Below are 13,735 nucleotides of genomic sequence, written 5' to 3'. Positions count from 1 at the left end.
AAAATCAGTCAAATGGACAAACTACTAGCTAACCTAATCAGGTAAAAAAGGGAAAGAGCATGAGTATGCAAGATAAGAAATAACAAGGAGGAAATAACCATTGAAAGAGAAGAAAAATTAAAAATCTTAAGATACTACTTTTCACGAGTCTAGACAAACGCATCTGAAAATGTAGATTAAATAGATAACTTCCTAGGAAAATATTGTTTACCAAAATTGACCCTAATAAACATAAAAATTTTAAGCAAATTAAATAATTACTCCTCAAAAATTCACAAGGCCCAGAAGAATTCATAGGAGAATCTACCAAACCTTCAAAGCTACTTAAAAAGTTCCAGAGATAGAAAAAAGAAACTCCCACATTATTTTTAAATAGCCACATGCAATTTAAAGAAATCAAGAGGGAAGAGTAGTCTTTGACGTTTATCCACATACTTACCATTTCCGATGCTCTTCATTCTTTCCTGAAGATTAAAGTTTCCATCTGGCTCCAGGCAAGAAAAGGAGAAATAAGTGAAAAGGAGAGAAGTAGTGATACTTATAAACAGAAAGCAAAGCTTTTTGAGATATCTTTGGGAGAGTTTTGCTTATGTCTCAATGGCCAGAAAACTTTGATGTGATTTTTAGATGGGCACATTGTTTTCCTAAACAAATTCAGGGTTCTGATGGTAAAGAAGACATGGAGAATGCTTATTGGGTAGAAAGAAAGCAGTGACTGCCACAGTCCACCCTTTTGGGTATCCATCCTTCCATATACAGAATATGCTCCCTCCCTGATGGGGACAGTTCCAAAGTCTCAGCCAGACACTGCAGCCATCTCAAAAGCCAGAGTCTCTATCCCATATGCAGTTTTCTCCACTTAGCCCTGATGTGAATCCTTATACAAAGTCCAGTAACCTACAAACTAAAAGCCAAGTTATCTTCCCCCAACATATCCCATATATAATATTGGAGAAGGAAAAAAAATAAACTCCCACATGGGAAAGGGAAGAATGGGAAACACATCAAAGCTACTGCAAATATTAGAGCTATGGGCAAATACCGGATTCTGCTAGACAGAAGCAGCCAGGACTCCCTGCCGGACAGTAATTTCCTTACTCAGCCAACCTACTCTCTGGGTGGAACTTTTTCGATTGTGCTCCATGGTCCAAGTTCCATCTGCTTTTGAGATGACTTCTTGTGCATTATCCTCTTTAACCATATCTGAAGTATAACTTTGGAGTGGATGCTCTTTCTGTTGTGTGTGTTCGGGGGCCTGGGGTTGAAAAATGATAAGGTTTTGCTGGTCAGGTCCTTAAATTTTCATTTTTGGTGATATGATTCCCTCAAAAATGTTGTAGGCTTCCAGTCTATTTGCTTCTTCTTCAATCCTATGTTGCGAGTAACCACAGCTGAAGCTCCTATGTAGCCATAGTCTGTAAACCTGAAAACCCTCCTCTATTACGTGTTGGCCTCTGTGCTCTGCTTATCCTTCTAGCCTTCAACTTAGTGCTCACTGACTTGAGACAACTGGAAACAAAAGGCTCTAGGAGGAGGAGAACACTTTGCAGACCCCACTTCCTCTGTGGAGTGGTGATTCTTAAAGGAAGGTGCTTAGGAAAGGCCCAGGACACCAGTCTCATCTTCTAAGCTATTGCTTGGTGGCCACCACTCTTATTTGGAGAACAGAAGCAATGATCTTTTTCAGCCCTGCAAGCCTCCAAATTATGAGATATTCACTCAAAGGAAATTTGCAGGCCCTAGCCAGAGAGCCTTCCTTAGTGAAGCAGTACTTCCTTACCTTTTTTATTCAGCCTGCATAACTCTAGCTCATTGGTCTCTCTCAGGACTTTGTTGAAAATAGAACGAAGTCACCAGCTCGTGCAAACATTCTGAATCATTCCAGCTATTTTCCCTAACACAACAGACTTGATTGGCATGTGGGGTATCTCCCATAGAAGAACAAATTGACGAAATGTTCCACCACTGACTAACAAGGTCATTGGTATTCCAGTATGTAACGCATGTACACTCAGAACCCAAAAGCCCATCTCTACCACTCAACAAATCCACGTTTCAGATTATATTACTTGCAGCATCCCACTTCAGTTACTGAATTCTCTAAGTGATAGAACTGCATTTGGCTGCATTTAACAGAAACCCAACAAAGTGGCTAAACCTATAAGGGGTTTATTATTCTCATGTTACAAGGAGTCTGGTATAGGCAGTCTGGGAACTGGTACAGCTGCTCAAGGAATCAGGCTCCTTCTATCTTCTTCTGCCATCTTTAGTGTGTGTCTTTCGGCTTCAAGATCATAATTTGGCTGTTACTCTTCCTGCTTTGAAGGCAGGAAAAAAGGGGTTGGGAAAGGCACAATGCATGTGCCAGTTGAATCTGCCCTCTTTCTTTTTTAATCAGGAAATAAATCACTTTTCCAGAAGTATCACCAGGGACTTTCAGTAGTATCTTCTTGGCCACATTGCCATGCTTAGCTCCAGGGGAGTAGGGGAGACAAATTTTTTTTTTTTTTTTTTTTTTTTTTTTTTTTGCGGTACACGGGTCTCTCACTGTTGTGGCCTCTCCCGTTGCAGAGCACAGGCTCCGGATGCGCAGGCTCAGCGGCCATGGCTCAAGGGCCTAGCCACTCCGCGGCATGTAGGATCTTCCCGGACCAGGGCATGAACCCGTGTCTCCTGCATCGGCAGGCAGACTCTCAACCACTGCGCCACCAGGGAAGCCCAGAGACAAATATTTTTAAATTACTAATAAAAAGGGGGTTCTGTAAGTAAAGAAGAGACTAGGGACTTCCCTGGTGGCGCAGTGGTTAAGAATCAGCCTGCCAATGCAGGGGACACAGTTTCGAGCCCTGGTCCGGGAAGATCCCACATGTCACGGAGCAACTAAGTCCGTACGCCACAGCTACTGAGCCTGCACTCTAGAGCCCGCAAGCCACAACTACTGAGCCCGCGAGCCACAACTACTGAAGCCTGTGCGCCTAGAGACTGTGCTCCGCAACAAGAGAAGCCACCGCAATGAGAACACTGCACATCGCATGAAAGAGTAGCCCCTGCTCGCTGCAACTAGAGAAAGCCCACGTGTAGCAACAAAGACCCAACACAGCCAAAAATAAATAAATAAATAGATTTATTTTAAAAAAAGAGAGAGAGAGAGACTAGATATTGGATAATCAGTTAGTTCTGCCAGACAAATGAAAACTGTTTTACACAAGAAAAGGAATATCTTGGATCAAGTAACTAAAAAGTCCGGAAGCTGTGCTTGCTTGATCCAATGGCTTAAGAAAATCACTAAGACTCCGGTTTCTCTTCAGCTCTCCACTCTGCCTTCCTCCATGTCAGAATAAACTGAGGCTGATTCCCCTTGTGGTCCTCAGATGGCTCCCAAGGCCACAAGCTTTCTCATTCATGCCCAGTGGGAAATATAGAGTATCAGCATCCCAGCATCTGTAGCTGCTCAGTCCATCACTGAGCTCAGAGGATGGAATGCACGGATTGGCTTGGCCTAGGTGGTGAGCTCCAAACCTACATCTAGGATGGAACCATTGCAGGAACTGCAAGGATCGGATGCCCCAATGGAAAGTATGGTCTGTTGAAAGGGGGCCAGGGACCTCTGGGGAAGGAGGTGGGGAAATGGATAGTAAGAAGACAACCAACATATGTCCTTAGGGTAGCTAAAGAAGAAGGAGTCAGTCAGAAGGGGGATTAGTTAACAGTGGAAACTGAAAAAAAGGAGGGTTTCTGAAGCGACATTGTCATTGTTCATCTGAGCATTGGCTGGGGAGAGGGAGGTCTCATCCAAGGTCATATCCTGTCCAGTTCCAGTGGCAGATCCATTTTTACTGTGAGGGTCTTGGAAGCACACTCCTGCTATTCTCGGCCCCCGACTCCCATTCTGGTGCTCTGGTTTCAGCTCACCATGCAGCCTTCTGATTATATTTGACTTCCCAAGTTGTTTTCTTACAGGGAGTGAGTATCTTAATCAGAGACGAATGCTTGGCAATTCTGGTTCATGATGGGAATTAATACATCAGCATTCTGATTTTTAAATTTGCTTTTTTTTGGCTGCACTGTGCGGCTTGTGGGATCTTAGTTCCCCGACCAGGGATTGAACCTGGGCCCTCGGCAGTGTAAGCATGCAGTCCTAACCACTGGACCGCCAGGGAATTCCTCAGCATTCTGATTTTTACATTAATTGCTGACTCCCTGTGTCAGCAAAAGCTCTTTTCTGAGCCTGTGTGGCTGAGGACCAGACCCCGAAGTCCTGGTGTTTCCAGAACATCTGACAACTTGTGAGTCTATTAGCAACAAGCCAATGGGTTTTCCTTGAAGATCCCCACATTGCATGCGTCCAACCCATTGTCTACTACTTGCGTACTGATTTGAGGTTTCCTAGAGTTCAGGGTCTTATGCTGGAATCCCACTGTATCATTCCTGATGCTGGAATGATGCAAAGGCTGGGTTAGAGCTGATGCAAAGTTCTTTTTCATCTTCAGGATCTCTTGCTGTGAGCCTCATGACCTGCCTAGCTGCCCTTTTGATCCTACAGTAGAAGAGTCTATGCAGTACAGACTTGCATCTTACATGAACAGACACTTCACACAAGAGGATATACAAATGTTCATATGAAAATATACTCATGCTCATTAGTCATAAGGGATATGTAAATTAAAATCAAAATGAGATATTACTACATACCCATCAGAATGGCTAAGATTAAAAAGACTTGGGGGGCTTCTCTGGTGGCGCAGTGGTTGAGAGTCTGCCTGCCAATGCAGGGGACGCAGGTTCGTGCCCCAGTCCGGGAAGATCCCACATGCTGCAGAGCAGCTGGGCCCGTGAGCCATGGCCGCTGGGCCTGCGCATCCGGAGCCTGTGCTCCGCAATGGGAGAGGCCACAACAGTGAGAGGCCCACGTACTGCAAAAAAAAAAAAAAAGACTTGGGAATTCCCTGGCAGTCCAGTGGTTAGGACTCTGCACTCTCACTGCTGAGGGTCTGGGTTCAATCCCTGGTTGGGGAACTAAGATCTCACGAGCCACACGGTGTGGCCAAAAATTTAAAAAAAATTTAAACTAAATTAAATTAATCATTTATTTATGTATTTATTTATTTTTGGCTGCGTTGGGTCTTTGTTGTTGAGTGCGGGCTCTCTCTAGTTGCAGCAAGTGGGGGCTACTATTTGTTGTGGTGAGTGGGCTTCTCATTGCAGTGTCTTCTCTTGTTGCAGAGCACAGGCTATAGGCATGTGGACTTCAGTAGTTGTGGTTCGTGGCCTCTAGAGTGCAGGCTCAGTAGTTGTGGCACAAGGGCTTAGCTGCTCCGCGACATGTGGGATCTTCCCGGACCAGGGCTCGAACCCGTGTCCTCCGCATTGGCAGGTGGATTCTTAACCACTGCACCACCAGGGAAGTCCCAAAAAATGTTTTTAAAGACTTGACAATACCCAGTGTTGGCAAGGATGTGGAGAAAGTGGGACTCAACATTTCTGCTGGGAGTGTAAAGTGGTACAGCTACCTGGGAAGTCTGTTTGGCAATATGTATTAAGCTGAACATACATTTATCCTATATCCTGGCAATTCTACTCTTTTTTTTTTTTTGGCAATTCTACTCTTAACTATGTATGGAACAGAAATGCATACATATGCTCACCAAAAGACATATGTAAGAATAGTCATTGCAGCATTATTCCTAATAGTTCTAACTGGAAAATAATCCAAAAGTACATCAACAGTAGAATTAATAAATACATTGTGTTATATCCAAACCATGTTATACTATAAAGCAATGAAAATGAAGGAACTACTACTGCTATTCACAGCAAACTGGAAGAATCTCATTAATATGATGTTAAATGGAAGAAGCCAGACACGAAAGACTATATATGGTATGATTCCATTTAGAAGAAGTTCAAGAGCAGGCAAAAGCTAATCTATGGTTAGATGTCGAGGTAATGGTTACCTCTGGAGGAGGAGGTGGGTAATGACTGGGAAGGAGCCTGCGAGCTGCTTCTGAGTGCTGCTAAATTCTCATTTTTGTTTTGGGTAGTGATTATATAGATGTGTACACTCTGTAAAAAATTCATCTGGTTACACAAATGATAATTTGTACACTTTTCTTGGCTGGGCTGAGTGACATGTCCATAGGTCGTCTGATAGCTAACCTAGGCTGGCCTCTTCTAGAGCAGTTTAGGAGACTCAGCTCTGCAACATGTCCTCCAGCAGGCTAGCCCAGGCCTGTTCTCCTGGTGATGGCAGTGGTGCAAAAGGGCAGCTCCCAATGTTCAAGTACATTTCAAGCCTCTGCCTTCGTCATACCTGCTAACATTCCATTGGCCAAAGAAAGTCATGTGGTGAAAGCTAGAATCAAGGGGAAGGCAGGTTACTCCGCTCATGGGCACTGCAAAGTTATGTGGTAAAGGGCATGGATCTAGGGAAGATGATGAATTGGGCCATCAACACAATCTACAACTTGTGGGAGAAAGAAAAATGAAGTTAATGATAATATAGTGAAACATATACGATAATTGAGAGAAGTACAGGGTGCTTTAAGGGTGCAGAAAAGGGCACATTTTATATTTTATCTGATATTAAAATTATTCACGGAAAAGTTTATGCATGGACATTTTCCCTTCTAGACCATGAACTTCTCGTATATGCTTCATTTTCACACCTTCCACAGCTCCTGGCATAAAGTAGGCATTTGAACATTTGTGAAATAAATGTTCAGTCATAAAGGTAGTAATTTCTTCTTCGCCCATTTTTATTTCAGGCTCTAGGAGAAGAAGGAGACCCACATATGCAGCAAGACATATTTTTATATTTTACAACCATTTTAGTGAACTCATAATCTCCATTACAGAATAGGCTCCAGTCAAGCGAAGGGTTGGAGGAGTTCCAGCAGAGAGATGGGTGGAATCATTCAAATTTTGATGTGTTTCCTTTTTCTGGTGGTGGTTGGGTGTCTTCTATGTATTTTTTAATATTGCAGTTAAATATACATAACATGAAATTTACCATTTTAACCATTTAAGTGTACAGTTCAGTGGCATTAAGTACACTCACATTATCGTGCAACCATCACCGCCATCCATCTCAAGAACTTTTTTATCTTCCCAAACTGAAATTCTGTATCCATTAAACAACAACTCCCCATTCTCCCTGCTCCCCAGCCCCTGGCAACCACCATTTTACTTTCTGTCTCTATGAATTGCACTACTCTAGGTGCCTCATAGAAGTGGAATCATACAGTCTTTTTGTGACTGGCTAATTTCACTTAGCATAGTGTCTTCAATGTTCATCCATGTTGTAGCATGTGGCAGAATTTCCTTCCTTTTTAAGGTTGAATGATACTCCATTTTAGGTATATACCACATTTTGTTTACCCATTCATCTATTGATGGACACTAGGGCTGATTCTACCTTTTGGCTATTGTGAAGTAATGTGCAAAGCAAATTCCACCCAAGTATGGAATTCTGGGGTGGAAAGTGCCTCAACACTCAATTTGAAAGTGAGATGAGGGGCTTCCCTGGTGGCACAGTGGTTAAGAATCCGCCTGCCAATGCAGGAGACTCAGGTTCAATCCCTGGTCCAGGAAGATCCCACATACTGCAGAGCAACTAAGCCCGTGTGCCACAACTACTGAGCCTGCGCTCTAGAGCCCGCATGCCACAACTACTGAGCCCACGAGCCACAACTACTGAACCCATGCACCGCAGCTACTGAAGCCCTTGCACCCTAGAGCCTGCGCTGCAACTACCGAGACCGAGAGCTGCAATTACTGAAACCCACGTGCCTTGAGCCTGTGCTCCGCAACAAGAGAAGCCACCGCAATGAGAAGCCCATGCACTGCAACGCAGAGTAGTCCCCACCTGGGCGCAGCAACAAAGACCCAACACAGCCAAAAAAAAAAAGAAAAAAGTGAGATAAATCATAGCTACATTAGGACCATATAGCTAAGACTCATGGCCTGATTAACTTTCACCAGAGTTTTCTGATAATGATACCAGGAAGAAAATAAGGATTACTTTTCTGAGGGGACTTCCCTGGTGGTCCAGTGGTTAGGAATCTGCCTTCCAATGCAGCGGACACAGGGTCCATTCCTGGTCGGGGAACTAAGATCCCACATGCCGCGGGGCAACTAAGCTCACATGCCAGCACAGTCAAAATTAAAAAAAAAAAATTGCTTTTCTGAGGGTGATAAAACTGTCTGAGAATTTAGGTATAGGATGAGACATTAAGCCAAGCTTCATTATTAACCCCAGCAACAATATCCAGAGTGTGGCAGACACCATGATTTCAAACTAGTCTCAAGGGTGGAATGTCATAGGTGGACTGACATAGGCCATTTCTAAGGTTGGTTGCCTCTGCCTGGACACCATTCCCCCGCAACCAAACACCCCTTCCCTGCCTGGCTAACCTCTAACTAATTCTTTGACAGTCACTCCAAACACCCCTTCCTCAGAAAAGTTTTCCCTGACCTAGGCCCTCACCTCAAGCCTGGGCGGGGCTTCTTGCCCTGTTGCTCCCTCACTGCAGTAACTGCCTGGCACCCCTCCATGGCAGGGATGAGCACTGGCTCGTCTCTACCCCAGGAGCTGGACCCCGGCCCGGTATATACATGCTCAAGGCTCAGTCCCCGCTCACAGAATGGATGAGTGTCTCTTCAATTAAAACTGCCACAAGTATTCAAGCCAGGTGGTCAGCGGAGCCGGCTGTGGTCACTGGGTGCAGGAGTGGAAGCCACAGGGACAACTGCCCTTGCTGGGAGCATCCTCTCCTGTCACACTGCCATCCCCAGCTGTTCCTGGAGCAAAGCAGGCCAAGTGGGAAGGGCCTCCAGAGAGCAGAAGCAGGCTCAGTGTCCAAAGTAACTAAGAAGCCATGTGAACATCAGGAGTGGGGAAGACTGACCTGAAGGCTGGGCTGCCCGGAGGCCTGCAGCGCATGCTGTAGAGCTTGGCTGAAGAGATCATTGGTGATGGGCGTCCCTGACTGGACGCCGGATGACACTGGGGAGGTCCCTGAGGAATGGCCCTAGAGACAAACCAGGGTCAGCGCCACGCTCAGAGACACCTCAGCCTCCCAGCGCATACCCACTGCTCTCACATCACCCCAGGGTGCCCCTGGGTGCCCCACGACTGCCTCCCAGCAGGGGCCTGCACGAGACAACCACACAGAGGTACCCCAAAGCTCTCTATGTGGGCAGGAAAGGTTCTGTTCTCTTTTGCTCCAGGGAGATGGAATGGAGCCCCCGACCTAGCCTAGGACCCAGCACTGGGAGAGACGGCCTTGGAAGCTGGAGTGACCGTCACCAGGAATGCTTAAGCCTGTGATGTCTGGCCACTTTCAGGGACAAGTAAGGGGATATTGTGTGACGGGAGGTTCTTCCAAAGTGCTGGCAGGAGTTAATCAGGCCTGTGATGAACCCCAGACTTCTAAGCCCTGAAGGCTGGTGACAGGTGGTCGCCTGAGCTGCAGCGGGAAACCCACCAGGGCTCCAGGTAGAGTTTGGCTCAAAGCAGATCCAGCTCTAGGATCAGCAAAGGTAAATCCATTCTACCACTGGGCCCTTCTCCCTTAGGGGCCTGGCCTTGATCTTCCCGCCCTCTCTCCATACCTGGGTGCCAGGAGTTGGCGTGTGAGAGCTGCTCTCTGGAGTGCTGGCCAGGGCCAGGGCGGTGGCCAGCTCGCTCTGGGTGATAGGCCGGGGCCCGGCAGCTCCACTGTACCCCAGGGAAGCTGGGCGGGAGCTGGGTGTGCTGCTCGAGGGCGTGGACCTGGTGCTCTGAACGAGAGAGGCACCAAGAATCAGGGAAGCAGCCCTGTGACGTTCTCAGATGAACCCCACCCCCGCTCCAGGAACAGTTCTTGGGGAACCTCCCCTAGCTGCCAGGTTCAGACAGCAATAGTATGACATAGCTGGGTCACCAAAGGGCCTCCGATCACCTCCCAGCTGGGGCGTGCCAGGTCCCAGCAAGGGGTGCATCCCCAGCACCATCTCCCCCAAATGGCAGGCAGCCAGGCCACTTACTGGGTGAAAGTCATCCTCATCATCAGAGAGCCCTTCAAACAGGAAGCCACCTGGAGGAGGGAGAACAGATTTCAGGAGGAAGAACAGAAAGGCACAGGCGCAGCTCCAGAATCTCAGCTCTAGTTACTCTCCAAATTCATATTTTCATCTCTCCCCTTGGAAAATTACAGGACAGATGCACTCCTTGACTCAAATTGAGAGTTCCCAAGGAACGCCCTCTGCCAGCACTATACATAGCTGCTGAGTAAAGCAAACCCCTGGACCACCGCCCACTCCCGAGGGGGCCTGCGTTCCACTGTCCTGGGGCTCACCTGGCATATCCCGGTACGAGCTGGAGGGCATGCCCCGGGAAGAGGAGTCGCCCCTGTGCTGTGGCTACGGGCTGCCGGCAGACTTTGAGCCTTACAGCTCTCTCTGGCGTGGCAGCTTGCACACTTACACACTCACCCAGACCCACACGCTCCCCTCCCCGTAGCGACAGCCCTGGACCCGCAGAGCCATTTGCACGCACTTCCTGCGGCGCCGCACACTCCTCACTCACCCAGGCAGCATCTAATCCTGTGTCCCGCCACTTGCGCCACGCTTCCTACCTTTCCAGATAGTAGAGTATAAAATATATTTATAATTTGGTATACAAAATATCAATTTGCAGAGATGTGGATGGACCTAGAGACTGTCATACAGAGTGAAGTAAGCCAGAAAGAGAAAAACAAATATCATATATTAATGCATATATGTGGAATCTAGAAATATGGTACAGATGAAACTTTTTGTAGGGCAGTAATAGAGATGTAGACGTAGAGAATGGACATGTGGACACCGTGGGGGAAGGGGAGGGTGGGACGAACTGGGAGATTAGGTTTGACATAAATATACTATCATGTGTAAAATAGATAGCTAGTGGGAATCCCCTATTTTCTTGAGAACTAGGATTCTCAGTGTGGAAAAGGAAAGAAACATGAATATACAAAAGGTTACATAAACCCCTGTAGTCTTGAATTTGAAGTAGCAGTATAAATTATTTCTATTTCGATCTTTATAAGCATAGATCTATATATAGATATAGATCTAGCTCTCTCCCTAGCTCTCTCCACTGAAGCAGCTTAGAAATAATGACCAATCCAGTAGAAATAGGCATCCCTAGTGCCCAGATTGTGGTTTTGAAATTCAATTTCCCACTAAAACCCATCTGAGCTTTTAATTAAAAAAATTTTTTTATTCCCCCCACCCCCTGTCCCCTTTAGAGCTAATCAGGCTCTAATCCACGTGTAGAGATGTATGCTCAGGCTATGAAGCTCAATACTTTGAGAACTGCCCTGAATGTTCAATTTGGCCCTGGGTTAACCTCAGCCTGTTGGATACCCAGAATCTCTGGTTCATTGAGGGGTGAAGGTTTGTTCACATGTGAGCCTGGAAATGCAATTCAGTTTGGACCTCTTACTGTACTGTACCGTTAAAAAAATTTTTTTTAATTGGGATATAGTTGCTTCATTTATTTTTCATAAATTTATTTATTTTATTTTTGGCTGTGTTGGGTCTTTGTTGCTGCGCGGGCTTTCTCTAGTTGCGGTGAGCAGAGGCTACTCTTCCTTGCAGTGCGTGGCCTTCTCACTGCGGTGGCTTCTCTTGTTGTGGAGCACGGGCTCTAGGCGCGTGGGCTTCAGTAGTTGTGGCTCTCGGGCTCTAGAGCGCAGGCTCAGTAGTTGTGGTATATGGGCTTAGTTGCTCTGCGGCATGTGGGATCTTCCCAGACCAGGGCTCGAACCCGTGGCCTCAGCGTTGGCAGGCGGATTCTTAACCACGTGCCACCAGGGAAGCCCTATAGTTGCTTTATTTATTTATTTTTATAAAGATTTAATTTATTTATTTTTAGCTGTGTTGGGTTTTCGTTGCTGTGTGAAGTCTTTCTCTAGTTGTGGCGAGTGGAGGCTATTTTTCCTTGCGGTGCACGGGCTTCTCCTTGTGGTGGCTTCTCTTGTTGTGGAGGATGGGCTCTAGGTGTGTGGGCTTCAGTAGTTGTGCCACGCAGGCTCAGTAGTTGTGGCTCGCGGGCTTAGTTGCTCCACGACATGTAGGATCTTCCCGGACCAGGGATCGAACCTGTGTCCCCTGCATTGGCAGGCGGATTCTTATCCATTTCGCCACTGGGGAAGTCCCCATCTGAGCTTTTTGAAAAAATGGCTCTTTGTTGTGTTTGGGGCAGGAAATGTAAAGATGAGCCTGGAACTCTTGTCATGCCAGATAGTAAGGCAATGATCAGAAAATTTTAGGTTAAGTGTTAAAATGATGCAGCCTCAAGTTGAAGAGGCTTCACTGTGATGGTTACCATGGATTTCAATATAAGCAAATGCAGGTAAATATATTGTGGAAAATGGGAGCCATTTTGGAGAAAAAAGGCAAAATTATAGAGGAAGGGAAGACTAGAAAAGAATATGTAGGGTTGAATGGAATTTGAAGTATTGGTATTAGAACTTATGTAATAAACTATACTCCAACAAAAATTAATGAAAAAAAGAACATATACATATTATTTCATATATGTAACATATATATGAAACAGAAATATAGATGAATGGGTTTGTGTCTGTAAATATGTATTTCATAGGTCTATCCACTGAGAGGAACTGGAAAATGATGACATCTCAGTGACAATAAACACACCCAGACTTGGATTCTAAATACTATTCACCACTAAAAGGAACCAAAACTGTTTGGATTAATGACTGATATGAGAAACTTTGTGAAAATCTCCCAAATAATTTATGAAAACAGCAGTGAGGTGATCAGTCTCCACCTACCTGGGACAGTTGATGAAATTTAAATTACATCTGTGGATTAGATGGTAGAACTGTATTAATTTCTTGATTCTAATGGGTTGTACTGTGGTAGGTAGGAGAGTGTGTCCTTGTTTTCAGGAAATAGCCACTGAAATATTTAAAGGTAATGGGGCATCATGTCTACAACTTGCTTTCAAACAGCTTGGGGATGGGGTGGGAGAATAATATATATAGAGAGAGGGTGAGAAAAAATGATAAGGTAAATGTTATAAATGTTGACAGTTGGGGACTTTGGGTGGTTAAGAGGGAATTATTTCATACTATTTTTGCAACTTTATTGTAAACTTGAAACTACTTTAAAATAAAAGTAAAAATATCACATTCTCAAAGACAATTTGAGCACATGGGGAAATACTCAAGTTAAGTGAATTATGCAGTTTACTAACATATGCAGTATAATCTAAATTTTGTTGAATATGAAATTTATTTAATTCAATAAAATTATATTTTTAGAAACATTAAAAAAGTTAACAATTGTCATCTATTAGTGATAGAGCCATGTTAAAGCAAAATAAATTTGGAGGACTTATGCTACCAGATGCCAAGACCTACTCTAAAGCTACAGAAATCAAGTTGTACGGTTAGTGGCACAAGGATATAAAAATACATCAGTGGGACAGAATAGAATCAGAAATGGACCAATAGATAACAGTCACCTTATTTATGACAAAGCTGCCAGTAAAATTCAGTGGGGATGGGATTAAAAAAATAGTAGTTCTCATCAATTGATACCCTATGGAAAATAAGAATCTTGATTCCTATCTCACTTTCTACATAAAAATTAATATGAAATTACTCATAGACCTAAACGTGAAAGATAAAATTTACAGAAGAAAGCATAGGAAAATATCTTCATAATTAGGGCAGAGATT

The 13,735-nt window shown here is 44.9% G+C and overlaps 1 protein-coding gene across 1 annotated transcript; it reads right to left on the bottom strand.

Moving 5' to 3' along the window:
* Window positions 1-8,775: 8,775 nt before the first annotated feature.
* Window positions 8,776-10,381, bottom strand: LOC308614027 (ubiquitin-like protein 7; the record flags this gene model as incomplete). Its single annotated transcript, XM_081228245.1, has 5 exons — window positions 10,338-10,381; window positions 10,027-10,076; window positions 9,613-9,780; window positions 8,907-9,029; window positions 8,776-8,799 (listed from the first exon to the last, which is right to left on the bottom strand). Exons 1-5 carry the CDS (start codon window positions 10,366-10,368, stop codon window positions 8,776-8,778), a joined length of 396 nt encoding a protein of 131 aa, XP_081084371.1. The 5' UTR covers window positions 10,369-10,381.
* Between the last annotated feature and the right edge of the window lie 3,354 nt (window positions 10,382-13,735).

The sequence above is a fragment of the Mesoplodon bidens genome (genome assembly GCF_964165515.1).
Source record: "Mesoplodon bidens genome assembly, chromosome: 3".
NCBI lineage: Eukaryota > Metazoa > Chordata > Mammalia > Artiodactyla > Ziphiidae > Mesoplodon > Mesoplodon bidens.
This window is presented reverse-complemented; position numbering and strand designations above follow the sequence as displayed.